We start from the raw sequence: 14400 nt of genomic DNA on the forward strand, positions 1-14400 counted from the left end.
TCTGTTCTGTGGCCTCTTTTGACGACTCCAAAACTCTGTAGCCTCCTCAACTGTCTCCAGTTTGGTAGGGACCCCTGTCCTACCCAGGATTAAGCAGAAGATCTGCAGGTAGCTAGCAGAACACTGCACATGTGTGAGTCTGCCTTTTTGTCTACAAAAGTAGCCTTTCCCATACCCTTATTAGAATAGCCCATGTACTGCTTTCTCTTATGCTATAGCACAAGTCCTCATACAACTTCTTTTGGGTGGTTATATTTTGCTTTTTCCTGATTTCTATCCCGAGTAGAGCAGGCTGAGCTGGTTATATTAATAGCTGGTGACACTGAGGCTTGATGGCACTGAAAGCAGCCAGCAGCCAGGACTGGTAACACTGAAATTAGCTAGCAACCAAAGAGCAACAGAGAGTTGCCAGAGCTGCTAGGACTGGCTGTTGGAAGACTTCTCAAGAGCTCCTGGGAGCTGCTGGCCCTGACTGCCAGGGGAAGATTATAGAGAGAGCAGAGAGCTGCTGGCATTCAAAGTGCGGAGCTGCTAACACCAAGGGAGCTGCACTTTGCCTGATTGTGATTTCTACCCACATTGAGGAGGAGAACCCTCAGCTTGTCGGCAACATTCTCAAAAGACCCTTGTTTGGGTAGTAACCACAAAGGAAACTTTTGTACATACTATGGTGTTTCTAAGAGATCTACAGATTATCTTTTAAAGACTGCTATTATACATTTCCTTAGAGAGATGAGCACTGTAAACTATTGGTAGGCAAAGAGATCAAGAATATGGTACCTAACTAGCACTCAGTGCAATCTATGCAATCTAGTATTAATATTACTATTTTTATCTTCAACAAAAGGTTCAGAGAAAACCAGATTACCACATGAAAAAAAAAAAAGGAAAGAAATGAAGAAAGAAAGAAAGAGGACCCTTATCTTACTCTATACACAAAATTCAACACAAACCGCATAAATACCTAAGTGTAAGAGCAGAAACCATAAAGCTTGCAGAAGAAAACAGGAGGGAAATACTCCCTGATGGTGGCATTCTCAATGATATCTTAGACATTATACCAAAAGCTCAGGTTATAAGAGCAAAAATAAAGAACTGGACTACATCAAAGCAAAAATCTTCTCCACAACAAAGGAAATAAACAACAAAGTAAAAGCCAATATACGAATTTGGAAAAATCATATGCAAACAATATAGCAGGTAAGGTTAATATGTAAGATTTATAAAGGACTTATATCAATCAATAATACAAAAGTAAATAACTTGATTTTAAAATAGACAAAAGACTTAGGGGCTGGGGAGATAGCTCAGTTGGTAAAGTGCTTGCCTTGCAAGCACAAGGCCCTGCAAGCACCAGCAAAAAAAAAAAAAAAAAAAAAATAGACAAAAAACTTAAAGAGGCATTTCTCTAAAGATAATATGATGGTCAACGGGTATGTGAAAGGTGTTTGATATCATTAATTATCAGAGAAACAAAAACCACAACCACGATGAGACACCACCTCACATGTATTAGAATGGCTATTCTTAAAAGACAATATTAAGTGTTGGCAAGGGTGTCAGGGTGTATGTTGGTGAAGCCATCATAGAAAAGAGCATCGAGGTTCCTAGAAAAATTAAATATGGAACTGTCATGTGAAACAACAACCCTTCTTCTAGCATATACCCAAAAGAAATGAGATCATCACCTGGTAAAGATATCTGCTTTCCCGTGTTCCTTATAGCACCATTCACAATAGTCCAGCTAGAGAAATAACCTAGGTGCCCATCAGTGGATGAACAGATAAGAAAACTATTATGTATACGTAATGGAATATTACTCAAGCTTTAAAAAGAGATATCCTGCCATTTGCCATGACAGGGAAGACATTGTGCTAAGTTAAAAAATCAAGGCTGGGAAGTCTAACTCAATGATAGAGTGCTTATATAGCAGCTGTGAGGCCCTGGGCTTCCATTCCCTATCACTGTGGGCCATGGGAGAGAGGAATGGAAGTGAAAAAGTTAGGCACAGAAAGAAAAATATTAGATGATCTCACTTATATGTGGAATTTTTTTTTTTTTTTCAAGATAAGCACTCTACCAACTGAGCCATATCCCCAGTCCTGGAATTCTTAAAAGAAAAAAAAGTCAAAGAATAAAACAATGGTTACCAGGGGCAAGTTGGAAGAAAGATGGAAAGATGTAGGTCAAGGGCTACAAAGTTTCTAACACATAGGATAAGCAAGTTGAAAAACCTAATGTATACCATGAGGACTGCAGTTAATAATAGTGCATTGTATTCAGGGCTTTTTCTAAATGAATAGGTAATTGTGCTCTTGTCACAGGGTGAGTTGGAGTAACTATGTGAGATAATGGCATGTCAATTTGGTCCGCCATCTTACTATATATGTATCTTATAATATCATGTTTTATATCTTTAATATACAAAACAATTTATTTTTTAAAATTACTATTCCTCCTTACATGAGGCAGGGTTCATCAAATCTGTCCTTGGCCAAGTCTCTACTGTCCTTGAGCCCAGAATGGTATATATCATTTAAGGGCAATAAAAACAAAAAGAGGAAGGAAGGAAGGAAGGACGGAAGGAAGGAAGGAAGGAAGGAAGGAAGGAAGGGAGGGAGGGAGGGAGGGAGGGAGGGAGGGAGGGAGGGAGGAAGGAAGGGAGGGAGGAAGGAAAATACATAGGAGTCTGCGGAGTCTAACAGATTCATACCTGGTCCTTCACAAAAACATCTATGACTCTGTTCTAAGCTCCTTTTTTTTTCAACTGTATTGTTAAATTAGAACGAAAACTTTATTTCTTAATTAAGCAAATATTTACTGTTCTGATTCAAGGAGAATTTCCAAAATCTGATAAAAACAGGGATCCACAAGCCAGTTGGGTCGTTAGGGCCTCAGGAGCCTGACCTTGCTCATTCTGTATTCACCCCCATCCTAGAATTCATTCCCATCTAGGTGTGTCTGGGAATATGTAGATTAGCTATAAATATCTTTTATAGCACCTCTGTGGGGACATTGAATGGACTGCCAACTAATAATGAATCTTGGGGAATTTCCAAGGTGGTATTTATAGCTTTTGCTATCGGCCTGGGGTTCAGCGCATTCAGAGAAGAGAGGAGCACGCCCCAGCCACTTCTGTGCCTCCCCGCCCCCCTTTCCTCTGGCTTCCGTTTTTGTGCTTCACTTTCTCCCAGATCTGCAGTGGTGACATTTACTTATAGATGGGACAGTCAGCCAGGCTGAGTGGCCATCACTCCAGATTCTTCTTGAGCTTGTCAGCTCCTACTGGTATTTCTCTTGCCTGACATGTCATTGTTACTTGGAAGAAAATTACTTTGTGGAGTCAAGTTGAAAGGGAGTTGAGTTACCCAAGGACATCTTTCCCATAGACCAGAGGATCTCAAGCTCTTGGGTTTTAAAAGAGTCTCTATTAAATGTTAATTCTGTTCTTCAAAAGCCCTTTAAAAGTCACCTCACTAAAGCCAAGCTTGAGCTTTGGTCGCACAGCACCTGTTCCATCTTCTTTTGCTTGGATTTCTGGGATTACCCAAAAACTCCAGTGCTGATGTCGCTATTATTTTCCAGCAATACTTAGGGGATTGGAGGGGCTGGCTAATAACTCTGGGCAGGCTCTTTCAGGGTGGCTGGGGTGTGAAGTGCTGCAGTGTGCACAGTGGGTTGGGAAGGGGTAAACGTAGAGATGGGGAAACCCATGAGGCAGCCCTTGCAGTGGGCAGAGGGGAGTTGGAGTTTGGATTTAGGTGTGACTGTGGAAGTGGACAGAAAGTCAGTGGATTTGGCATCTATTTAGAAGGGACCTCAGATTGATTGAAGGAGGGTCCGGGTTCTAGCCTGAGTGACCAGGCAGTATTGGGAGCAATTTTGTGGCTGGGGTTGGTTTGGGTGAAGCAAAGCTGTCACTTCCAGTTGAGTTGGAAACACCTGTGAGTCCTCTGTGCAGAAATATCAAGGGGGTTGTTGGGAAGAAATGCCTGGGACTCAGAAGAGGGTCAGGGAGGAAGAACCCCCTCAGGAGTCACAAATGCAAAGCCAGAATAGCCAGAGAAGAACCAGAAATTGTCACAGGCACCGAAGAGAGTGTTTTAAGGAGAGTGAGAGAGTAATAAACCAGATGGTATTGAGAGCTCATGGAGGTGGAGGGCTCGTGAGTGTGAACTGCATTAACTTTGATGAGACAGATCCAGGCTAGAGAAGAATGCATGCAAGTGATGGCCGTGTGAAAGGGGACTTTCCACCCAAGAAGGGCCCTGCTTGAGCCTCAGGCAAAAGTAATGTCTTCCGGAGTCACCTGAAATGCTAGTCAGGCATCCCACACTTTAGGAACTGGTCTGAGACAGCGTAGTGGGGTCAATATGTTTTAATCTAATCTCCCCAACAGTTGAAACCCAAAAAACCAAAAAACCTTGACCTTCAGGTGTAGCCTTGATTTACTCTAAAAGAAACCAGATGTGAAAAGAAGGAGTTCGCTTAGCGCAGATCTTGCTCTTGGCAAATCTCGCTCTTTGCACGCTGCGGTTATGGTCCCCTCTGTGGTTGGGTCCCTCAGACACCAAGATCAGATTGATTTCCTGATGCTGGATCAAGTGTTCTTTGGTTTGTGAGATTGGGATAAGAAAAGGAAAAAGGAAAAGACTCCTCCACTTTTCATAGCGATGATTGAGGCAAATGTAGAAAACACGGATCAAGTGCCATCAGAATTGTGGTTCTCTCCCAAGAGGGCCCCTGACCTGCTGCTGATTGCTCATATTCTCTAAGTTAGTCAGTGGAGTTTTGTTCCTTCAAGGTAAGGGATCATGTCCACTGAAAACGGTGCACCTTGCAGAACAACGGTTGGAGAAAGCACAAGAAGTTTTTAGGAAAAGACACACCTTTGAAGGAAGAGGAATTTCAGGGAAGGTAGGAAAGTACAAGCCTCACTCCAGAACAAAAGGGGGGGCGGTTTAAAGGCATAATCTGCACACGAGTGCTTTTAAGTCAAGCAGATACTCTATCAGGGCTACTTGGTAAGGCCATCCAGGTCATGTACTGCATGCCTACTGGGGCAACCTCCGAGGCCCGGATGGCAGTTTCTGGAGGGAAGGTCCATGCAGGTGAGGAGTGGAGCCATGAAATGCACGTAGATGAGGCATGTCCATTCCTACTGGGCAAATATATGTCTTTTTTTTTTTTTTTTTTTTTTTTCGATTTTAATTGTTGGCAGTATTGGAGATTGAACCCAGGGACGCTCTGCCACTAAGCCAAATCCCAGCCCATTTTATTTATTGTGAGACAGGTTTGCTGAGGGATCCAGACTGGCTCTCAGTTTGCAGCTTTCCTGACACAGCCTTCTGAGTCACTGGGGTTACAGGTGCATGCCACCACACCTGGTATCTTTTTCCTCCTCTATTTGTAGTACCTAATCCAGGACAATACATAACTGAGTATTCAAAAACCGGTTTTTATGATGTCCATGTGGCAGAATCTTTTATTCTGGTCTTTTCACTTTGAAAACTATAGACTAGAGGCTTGGTCCACCAGTCCCATCCAGGTCACCCTTGGGCAAGTGACAACAAAACTGCAAATGTATTCAGATGCTCCTAAGGCTGGGCCAGAAACATTCCTTGCCCCTGCCTCAAGGGGTGGGCAAGAGAGGGCATGTTACCAGACTTGGGTTCAGAAACTCATACAGGAGAAATAGGCGCTGGGGAGAAAACAGATTTTATTGCAGATGCTAGCAACCTAGAAGGAGGCAGATGTTTGAATGTCTCAAGTTCTACCTTCCAAGTCTTCGAGGAAGTAGGAGATATTTATTCAAGGATCAGGTCAGGAGCTAATTGCAGAAAGCAGGATTTCCCAGGAACTTGAGCCAGGCAGCCTAGTGTTATGCCGCCGGCTGAAGGTTGCAACTCCTGGTGGCAACTCCCTCTCTTATCTTGAAGGCAGTTTTGGGGTCAACAGTCGGTTTCTTACATCAGCTCAGAAAAACAAAGATCACAGGAATGAAGAGTGAAGGCCACAGACTGAGGATAAAGTGAGGGAACAGAACTGAACAAGATGGAGTCACCGATGGCAGCAGCCTGTTACAGGCAGACCAGGGATAGCGATCCAAGGTCCTTCTCTCTGCAGAGAAGACATGCGAGCAAGAGGAGCAACTTTCACGAGAGAATTCAAGCTCTGCAGATGGGTTCGCTCAGACTCCCACACAACTCATCTGTCTGAGTCTGTGCGGTGGGTGGGCGACTCCAAAGAGGATCTAAAAAGTGGCTCGATAGGCAATACGTTGGAAAGGAAGGTATTGGGAAATGAGATTGATCACAGCATGTTAAGCCCATGTACCAATGTGGCATTATGAATCCCACTGCTATGTATAATTATAACGCACCAAGAAAAAAGATTTTTTTTTTTTTTTTTTTTTTTAAGAAGAAAGGCAACACTTTAACGTGGAATCGCTCGGAGAACACCCTCCGTTCCTGTTCGATGGTTGAACCAGGGCTGTTAAAAGGCTTCCTGGAGCTGCTTGGGCAGACGCGGGAAGCCGTCTTGCGGAGCGCGTCACAGACACCAGAGGGCGATGCAAGCCTACGCGGCACCCGGGCGGGGACCGGTCTCCCTCCGCCAGGGACGCCTGGCGTGTCTCCCAAACCGAAGATGCATTATCAATAAAGGGTGTTTGGAAGGCGCAAGAGCAGCCCCAAACCCTAATCCCCAGGCCGCAGGGGAAGCCGGAGCGTGCAGACATCCCGCCCGGAGCTCAGGAATTCCTGCCCGTGGCGTCCGAGCTAATCTGCGCTCGTGATCACTATCGTGGAGACTGGTCCGCGGCGGGGAAATTCCGCAAAGCCAGCCTTTGAGATGCGGAGAATCAGCGACTGTGCGATCCCTGCTTACAAAACCTACTCTGAGAAAGCCCCTCATTCATCGGAGGGAAATGGACCCCGGTGCGCTTGTTCTGGCCCGGGCGCGCGTCCTGGGGCTCAGAATGCAGCCCTGTGTGGAGCCGCCCAGGCCCCTGCCCGCCTGGAGACGAATCAATGACCCGGGCACAGCGTCCACCCTCCGTTTCTTTTCTCCCCGAGCCAGTCCCCAACCGCAATGACTACACCATCTATTCTTATTCTGAAAGCGAATGCAAGTAACACATTCGGCTCCGCAGTCGTGGCTGCGGGCCACATTTTTTCACAGATACCATCTGGTTCCAGTTTATCTGACTGTCTAGTGGAGAGCGGTGATTCTAACAGCCTTCCAGCCTCCAAGGGGATGGTGGGGGAGGGCTGAGTTTGCCATCGAGGTGTCTCTGTGCTGGCCTGATCTCACTCGCTGTTTTGTTTTTGTTTTTAATTTACTCAACACACTGAGCAAGGCATGGCCCCTCTTCTGCTGGAAAGAACCTAAATCCCTGTACCCCATGGCACTGCTGTGGTGATCCCTGCTACCCAAGGCCCAAAGCACCACCTATTATGTCATGACTGGCTTTTTAGTATTCTAGAACATGCCTTGCCATTGGCTATTTTTTAAATGGAGATTTGAAGGAGGAACAAAAAGGGTACATCTGTCTAGTAAAGGACCCGCCCCCACACACACCACCTGCTGTTAGATGGTAACAGCCATGAAGCTGCCCCATGAAAGCTGTTTTTATCTTGCTTGAATGATATCACAGACCCCACAGGGCCCTGCCATACCCAGCCCTGGCAGGGCCACATGTTGAAGTTTGGGGTGTATCACTGGCAGCTGTGTGTGGCTTCCCAAAAAACGGTTAGAGGGTACAGCGAAAACAACTCTGGGGCATGACCTAATACCTAAACCTCAGCACACTCTTGTCAAACAGGCAGGTGGAAGCCCCCCTTCTGCTGCCTGCAGCTGACCTTCTCCTGTAATTCCTGTTCTGGCATTAACCTTGCAGTTCTCTGGCACGTGGGTCATTACTGGACACAGGGAACCAGTGTACTGTAAAAATGAAACCCAGTAACACCATGTCCCTTACTGAAAGTGGAACTCTTGAATTTTATGTCCATCAACTCAGAAGTTTTTTGTTTTTTTGTTTTGTTTTGTTTTGTTTTGTTTTTAAACTGGAGATTGAACCCAGGGGCACTCTACCACTGAGCCACATCCCCAGTCCCTTCTGTTTTTAATTTCGAGACGAGATCTCACGAAGGTGTCCAGGCTGGCCTCGAACTTGCAATCCTCCTGCCTCAGCCTCCTGAGTAGCTGGGATTACAGGCATGCACTATCATGCCTGGCTAACTTGGAAGAAAGTAAAAATACCCTGCTATGTGTTGGATGAGCATGGAAGTTGGAGGTGATGACTTAAAAACTGCTGTGATTGGTTGGGTTGACAGTAAGGAGGAAGACATGGTTCTCAAGTGCTTTGAGTGTCGCTCTCCCTCAGTTTTGGTGAACAGTCCGACTTCTGCCAGACGTACCTTCCTTTGTCACCAGCACCATGTCTCTTCCAGGATTCTTCATTCTATCCATCAGGCATATCTCCAGACTGCCTTTCCTGTCAGAGAACTTAACTCACCATTTTCCTCAGGCCTTGAAATCATTTCTTACTTTAGAGGAAAAATAATGGTTGGGGATTTTGTAACAACAACAACAAAAAAATTACAGATCTTTCTTAACACATAATTTTAAAGTTACTCATTTCTGAATAAGCAACATGCACAGAGTACAAAAGTCAAAAGGTTCAAATGCATAAACAGTGGAAAAGCCTCCGCCCTCTCCCTCTCATCACTTGGTTCTGCTCAGCAGAGCCTGTACTAAGGCCTCACATCTTTCTAAAGTTGGTCTCTAAATAAATTAACACATATGCTGGGCAAGCACTCTACCACCAAGTTACACCCACAGCCCTTCATATGTCTTTTGAGAGCATCTTTTTCTAGTTTCTAAATCCAGATGGATTCTGAAAAGCAATAGATTAAATATACATAAACATATACTGAATGTATTAACATGGTTTGCCCAATTAAAACACAATTCCAGACTACATAATTTTTTTTTTTTTGTTAGATCACTCAAACAAAAATATGTCTGTACTTGTTATCAGTCTGGAAACACTGTAGATGCTCTGGAGTCTGATGCAGCAGGCTTCTTTTCTCTCAGATTCTGATTCCTCATTCCTGCGCTAAGCTTTCGGTTATTTCCCTCTGAAAGAAAGGGGCCTCAGAACTTGAAAATGAGGGACTAGAGAATGTAAATCAAGGTCTTTTTAGATCCAGGGAACAAGGTAGTTGGAGATCCAAGTGGCCACACTTCAAGACAGGACACTTGGTCCGTGGGGCCTTGTGTGGTCTAGGGAAGCGATTGGGTCTAGGAGGACAAATCTGGTAGGTTCCTGAAGCTTAGAGCTGATAGGAGCCACAGCAGCTGGTGTAATGACTTAAGTGCTTTGGGGAACTGGGTGTGGTGGTGCACACCTGTAATCCCAGTGGCTCAGGAGGCTAAGGCAGGAGGATGCAAGTTCAAAGCCAACCAGCCTCAACTCCCGCACAAAGCAAAAGTGCTTTGGGGAGTGGAGGTGTAGCTCAGGATACATGAGACCTGGGTTCCATCCCCAGCATGGAAGGAAGGTGAAAGAAGGAAAGAAAATAGAAATGTGGCTTGAGGACTGGGGAGATAGCTCAGTTGGTAGAGTGCTTGCATTGCAAGCCCAAGTCCCTGGGTTTGATCCCCAACACTGCAAAAAAAAAATCAAATGTGGCTGAATTAGTTTTGATACGTGGACACAGAAACATTTGGGTTTCAGCCATACGGGATTTGCCCCAGGCATAGAAGCATATCAGTGTGTAAATTTTCCTCTTCAGCCTATTCAGTCATTTTTATGCACATGCCCCTTGGCTGTGTGGGTTGTTACTAAACTGTAAGGACTTGGGACTCAGTGACCAATCAAAAGCTTCTAAAAAACCTCAGCTTCCTAAATCTTAATGTATCAACACCCTCACTAATTTCTCAGCTGCTTTTCACAGTTGAACCATTTATCTCACTGAATGCTTTATTTAGAGGTTGACAATTCTTGGTAGCCCCAGGCAGCCAAATGTGTCTCCTGTGATGGAGACCCACCTCCCGCTTGCTGTAAGCCGTGTGGCTAAAAAGGATTCTTGAGAAAGGAGGGAAGGCCTTCTGTTTGGCTTTATTAATGCTTCGGAATATGTCTGGGTTCTTCCTGTCTCTTTCCTCCTCGTTCTTTCCGATGAACCAAACAGAGGAAAGTATGTGAGGCCTACTGGGAGATAGTATTGAGTCACAGATATTATGTCTTCAGAATTTTATTAAGTCCAATCTCCCAGGGTAATAACACAGCCTTTCCTGCTCTGTAAGAAGTCACAAGTTTGGAAAGACAAGCAGACACCATCAGGACACAGGTAAATTGGCCATCCTGTCTTCTTAGACCCCTGGCACCTCTGTAATCCTGGAGGTTTCCTGCTGTGGTCTTCAGGTTCTGGTTATTCCATTCTGGTTGCCTTTTGATACATCTGGTTTTCTGTACATCAGCGAGCCCAGGCGAAACCACGACCAGTTCCTACCTCAAACCCACCGGAAGGAGATGTGGGGATTTCCTGAGGTTTTATTTTTATATACTTGCTCCCCAGGCAGAAGTTTTTACATTACACAGAAGTTTGCACATTAGCTATTAGTAAAGAAGAAACTGAAGCCCAAGACCTTGACATTGAACTCCCAGCTGGGTGGAACAGCAAGGAGCTGGAGTGAGCCATTCCCCATGGTAACCATGGGGATTAGGATTCCTTCCTGCAGTGGAGCAGAGGAGGAAGGGAAGGAAGGAATGGAGTGCTTGTGGATCCTACTTCTATTCGCCTGCTTGGGAGGCTTCCCTGACCCCCATAGCTAAAATGTCACCATTTCTACTCTCTGTCACTAACCTGTATGCTCTCACCTGTCTTTATTCATCTTTGCTGTCTGTCCCCCCATCTCTGCGTCCCACCCCCTCTCCTGCAGTATGTGAGCCCCCTGAGCACAGGATATTTCTAATTTGCTTTTTGCTGTATCCTCAGTGCCTGAAACAGAACTCTCTTATTTGTGGGCACAAAAAAAGATTTGTTAAATGACTAAGGAAACTCTACTAATGCCAGGCACTGTTTCAGGCCCTGTTCACACTTACACATTCAACACAGGTATGTGGAGAATCTAATGAGTAACAGATGAGGTCACGTGACTTACTCAAGATCACATGCTTAGCAAATAGTTGAGCTGGGGTGTGAACCAGGATAACCTGTTCCTTCAGTCATCCACAAAAATTAAAGGACTGTTAGGAGGGGAGTATGTTTCACTCTTAGAATTATCTCAATTTTTTACACAGATAGAATTTAGGAAAATCGGAGGGATGGCAAAAATATAGAAAGATGATCCTCAGCTTGATTCAATGCTGTGCAGGCGACATGCATTCTAGTGAAAAGCATACTCAGAATTCTGAATTTTGATGTTTTCCTGGACTGGTGTTATGGTTTGGATGTGAGCTGTTCCCCTAAAAGCTCACGTGTGAGACAGTGCAAGAAGGTTAAGAGGAGAAATGATTGGGTTCTGAGAGTTTTAACCCAATCAGTGATTTAAGCCCCTGGTGGGAATTAATTGAGTGTAACTGAAGTGGTAAGGTGTGGCTGGAGGAGGTGGGAATTGGGGCATAGCTGTGGGTATATATTTATATCTCACAAGTGGAGAACTCTCTCTGCTTCTTGATCATAGTGTGGGCTGCTTCCCTCGGCCACACTCTTCCAGCATGATGTTCTGCCTCACGTAGAGCCCTTAGAAACGGAGCTGGCCTTCTATGGACTCAGACCTCTGACACTGTGAGCCCGCAAATAAACCCTTCCTCTTCTGTAGTTGGTCTGGTCAGGTTCTTTAGTCACAGCAGCGAAAAAGCTCACTAAAGCCACTGGTGATGTGAATTATGAGGCTCTCTCACAATGGCCAGCTGTAGGCGGATGTAGGTGTGCTGCACATTTAAGGTAGCTAGGTACTTGCTACATTAGATGCTTCAAATGTATCTTCAAATTCTATTTTCAACTAATGATGGGTTTAGGAGGTATAACCTCATTTTAAGCCAAGGACATACATATAAACTGGGAAATGCTTCCTCAGGGTCATAACTGACACTAAATAAGCACAACTCCACACAAAATGCTCTGAACTAAGGTTAAAAAATTCTCAGTGTCCCCAAGGGTTTAACTTATTTACTTAAAGTTCCTTGATCAGTCATGTGTGTTATTGAGGTCATTTATGCCAGGGTCTGTGTCAAGTGCTCAGACACAGAAAGAAGCACAAGACCTGTTGGGATTACTGTCCACTGGAGAACAGAGAACCCCAGAGAGCTAAGATTCTGGGACCTGCAAAGAATGAAGGAGAAATGTAGTATGTTCAGTGAGCAGGTGAGAGTCCCCCAGATTGAGGAAGCAGGTCAGGGAAGACCAGCCTGAGGAACTAAATTTACCCTGAAGATTATAGTAGTCCAAGAAAAGCAAATAGTAAATAACCAGAACTCACAAGACAAACATTCTAGGAACACAGACCAGAGGAAATGGAAAGGAGGTAGTTAGGTTCAGGGACGGAAGCTCAGAAGAGAGGTATGGGCTGGAACTCTATCCTTGGAAGTCATCAGCCTTAGAGTGAAATCAGAGGTGAAGATGAGACTACCTTAGAAGAAATCATACAGCAAGAAGGGAGGGGAGCCCAGCACTGGGCCTTCAGGAAGCCTACCATTTGGTGGCACGGAAGAGGAGCAGGTGCCAGCAAAAATTGAAGGAAGGAGCAGGCAGAGAAACAGGAAGAAATGCAGGGGAGGGGGGCAGCCAAAGCTTAGGGAAGGAAAGCTCAGTGAGTCACCTGTGTGGGACTCACTGGACTGACTCTGCTCCAGGCAAGAGAGGAGGTCACAGGGATGCACTGGCAGCGGGAGGCCCCTGGTGACCTTGGGGAAAGGTCTTTAGGTGGACTGAGTGTCAGGTGAGAGCTGGGTGGGGAGCTGAGGGAAGTCAGGGAATGGGGACAGTGTCAGCCGGCAGTCTGCAAACCTGGGTGCACATGCCCAACCTGGCCAGGGGCCTGTTTTTCTTTTCTTTTTTCTTTTGGCAGGATCCTGTTTTGTAAACAAGATTTCTTCAGAACACAGGTATACCTATTAATTTACCTACCCTAATTTTCAAAATTATATATATTTAGGGTGTAGAACATAATATACATACATACGCACAATGAAATGATTTTTATAGTCAAGCAAATTAATGTATCCATCATCTCACAGGATGTGTGATTATGTCTATGGTGCCTAACATCTACTCTCTTAGTAAATGTCCAGTATACACTACTGCCTTATCTGTTTTCTGTTGCTATAACAAAATACCTAGAACTGGTTAATTTATCAAGAAAAAAAAAGACTTATTTAATTCCTGTTTCTGGCTGGGGAGCTCAACAGTATGAGGACTACATTTTCTTGGCTTCAGGTGAAGGCCTTGGTCCTGCATTATGAAGTGGCGGAGGACATCACGTGGTGAGACAAAGCAAGCATGCTGGACAGGTCTCACTATTGTAACAAAGTCATTCCCTTGATAACCCATTAGTCTGTGATTGAATTAATCCATCTACAAGGGCAAAGCCCTGGTGACCTAATCAGTTCCTAAAGGCCCCGCCTCCAAATATATTAACATATGAATTTAGGGATTAAACCCGTGAAACCTGAGGGACACATGAATAATATAGTAAGTGTAATATTATTAGTATAATTTTCTTCAAATTAATATGCTGAAGTCCGAGCCCCAAAACCTCAGAATGTGACAGTATTTAGAGATGAAGATAGTCTTCAGAGAGGTGATTGAATTACAATGAGATCATACGATAGGTCCTAAGCCAACAGGATTTGCATCCTGTAAAGAAGAGGAAATTATTACAGACACTCATGGGCAAGACCATGGCCACCTGCAAGCCAGGGAGAGAGACCTCAGGAGAACCCACCCCGCCTTGATGTCAGACTTCCAGCCTCTAGAACCGTGAGAAGTAAATGTCTGCTGTTGGAGGCATTCAGTCCGTAGTGCTTTCTGATGGCAGCCCGTGTAGACTCATGGACTTTTCTACACTTAAACCAGTTGAGTAGTGGCGACAGTGCTTATGTGGGGGATATGTGGTGAGACAAGCCAGAAATACTCACTAGCTGGCCCTTCACACAGGTGGCTTGCTGACCTCTGGTGTAGACGGTTGTGTTGAGGTCTTGTTGCTGGAACATTCCACAGAGAGAATTTCAGCCCGAGTTGGCACAGTGAATCCCATACCCTGCCCTCCACCGGGAGCCTGCTGCCTCTCCTTGGCCAGGAGTGCTGACGTGGGCAGAGACAGCGTGCTTTTTATTTTCTTCAGTTCCTGCTCTGACCTGTGGGCAGCTGTTGTGGGGAAATGCCGAGT

General features: G+C 45.0%; 2 protein-coding genes across 4 annotated transcripts in view; both read right to left on the reverse strand.

Annotated features, from left to right (window-relative positions):
* LOC306656996 (uncharacterized protein) overlaps positions 1 to 14400 on the reverse strand; it is a gene marked incomplete at its 5' end in the record, with an annotated part of 173356 nt that overhangs the window by 8123 nt on the left and 150833 nt on the right. The window lies entirely within an intron of this gene.
* Positions 8057 to 14400, reverse strand: part of LOC306656994 (uncharacterized protein) — a 35375-nt gene continuing 29031 nt past the window's right edge. For 2 of the 3 annotated variants that reach the window (XR_013762691.1, XM_079132658.1), the window contains one exon: positions 8057 to 14378. Coding sequence is in view for 2 of the 3 variants with exons in the window: in XM_079132658.1 (XP_078988784.1) it covers positions 14161 to 14378 (218 nt within the window). In the remaining variant the exon portion in view is untranslated. The remainder of the gene's footprint in view (positions 14379 to 14400) is intronic. The other variant, XM_079132659.1, reaches the window with a different exon arrangement.

This window comes from Sciurus vulgaris (assembly GCF_902686455.1).
Source record: "Sciurus vulgaris genome assembly, chromosome: 3".
Lineage (NCBI taxonomy): Eukaryota > Metazoa > Chordata > Mammalia > Rodentia > Sciuridae > Sciurus > Sciurus vulgaris.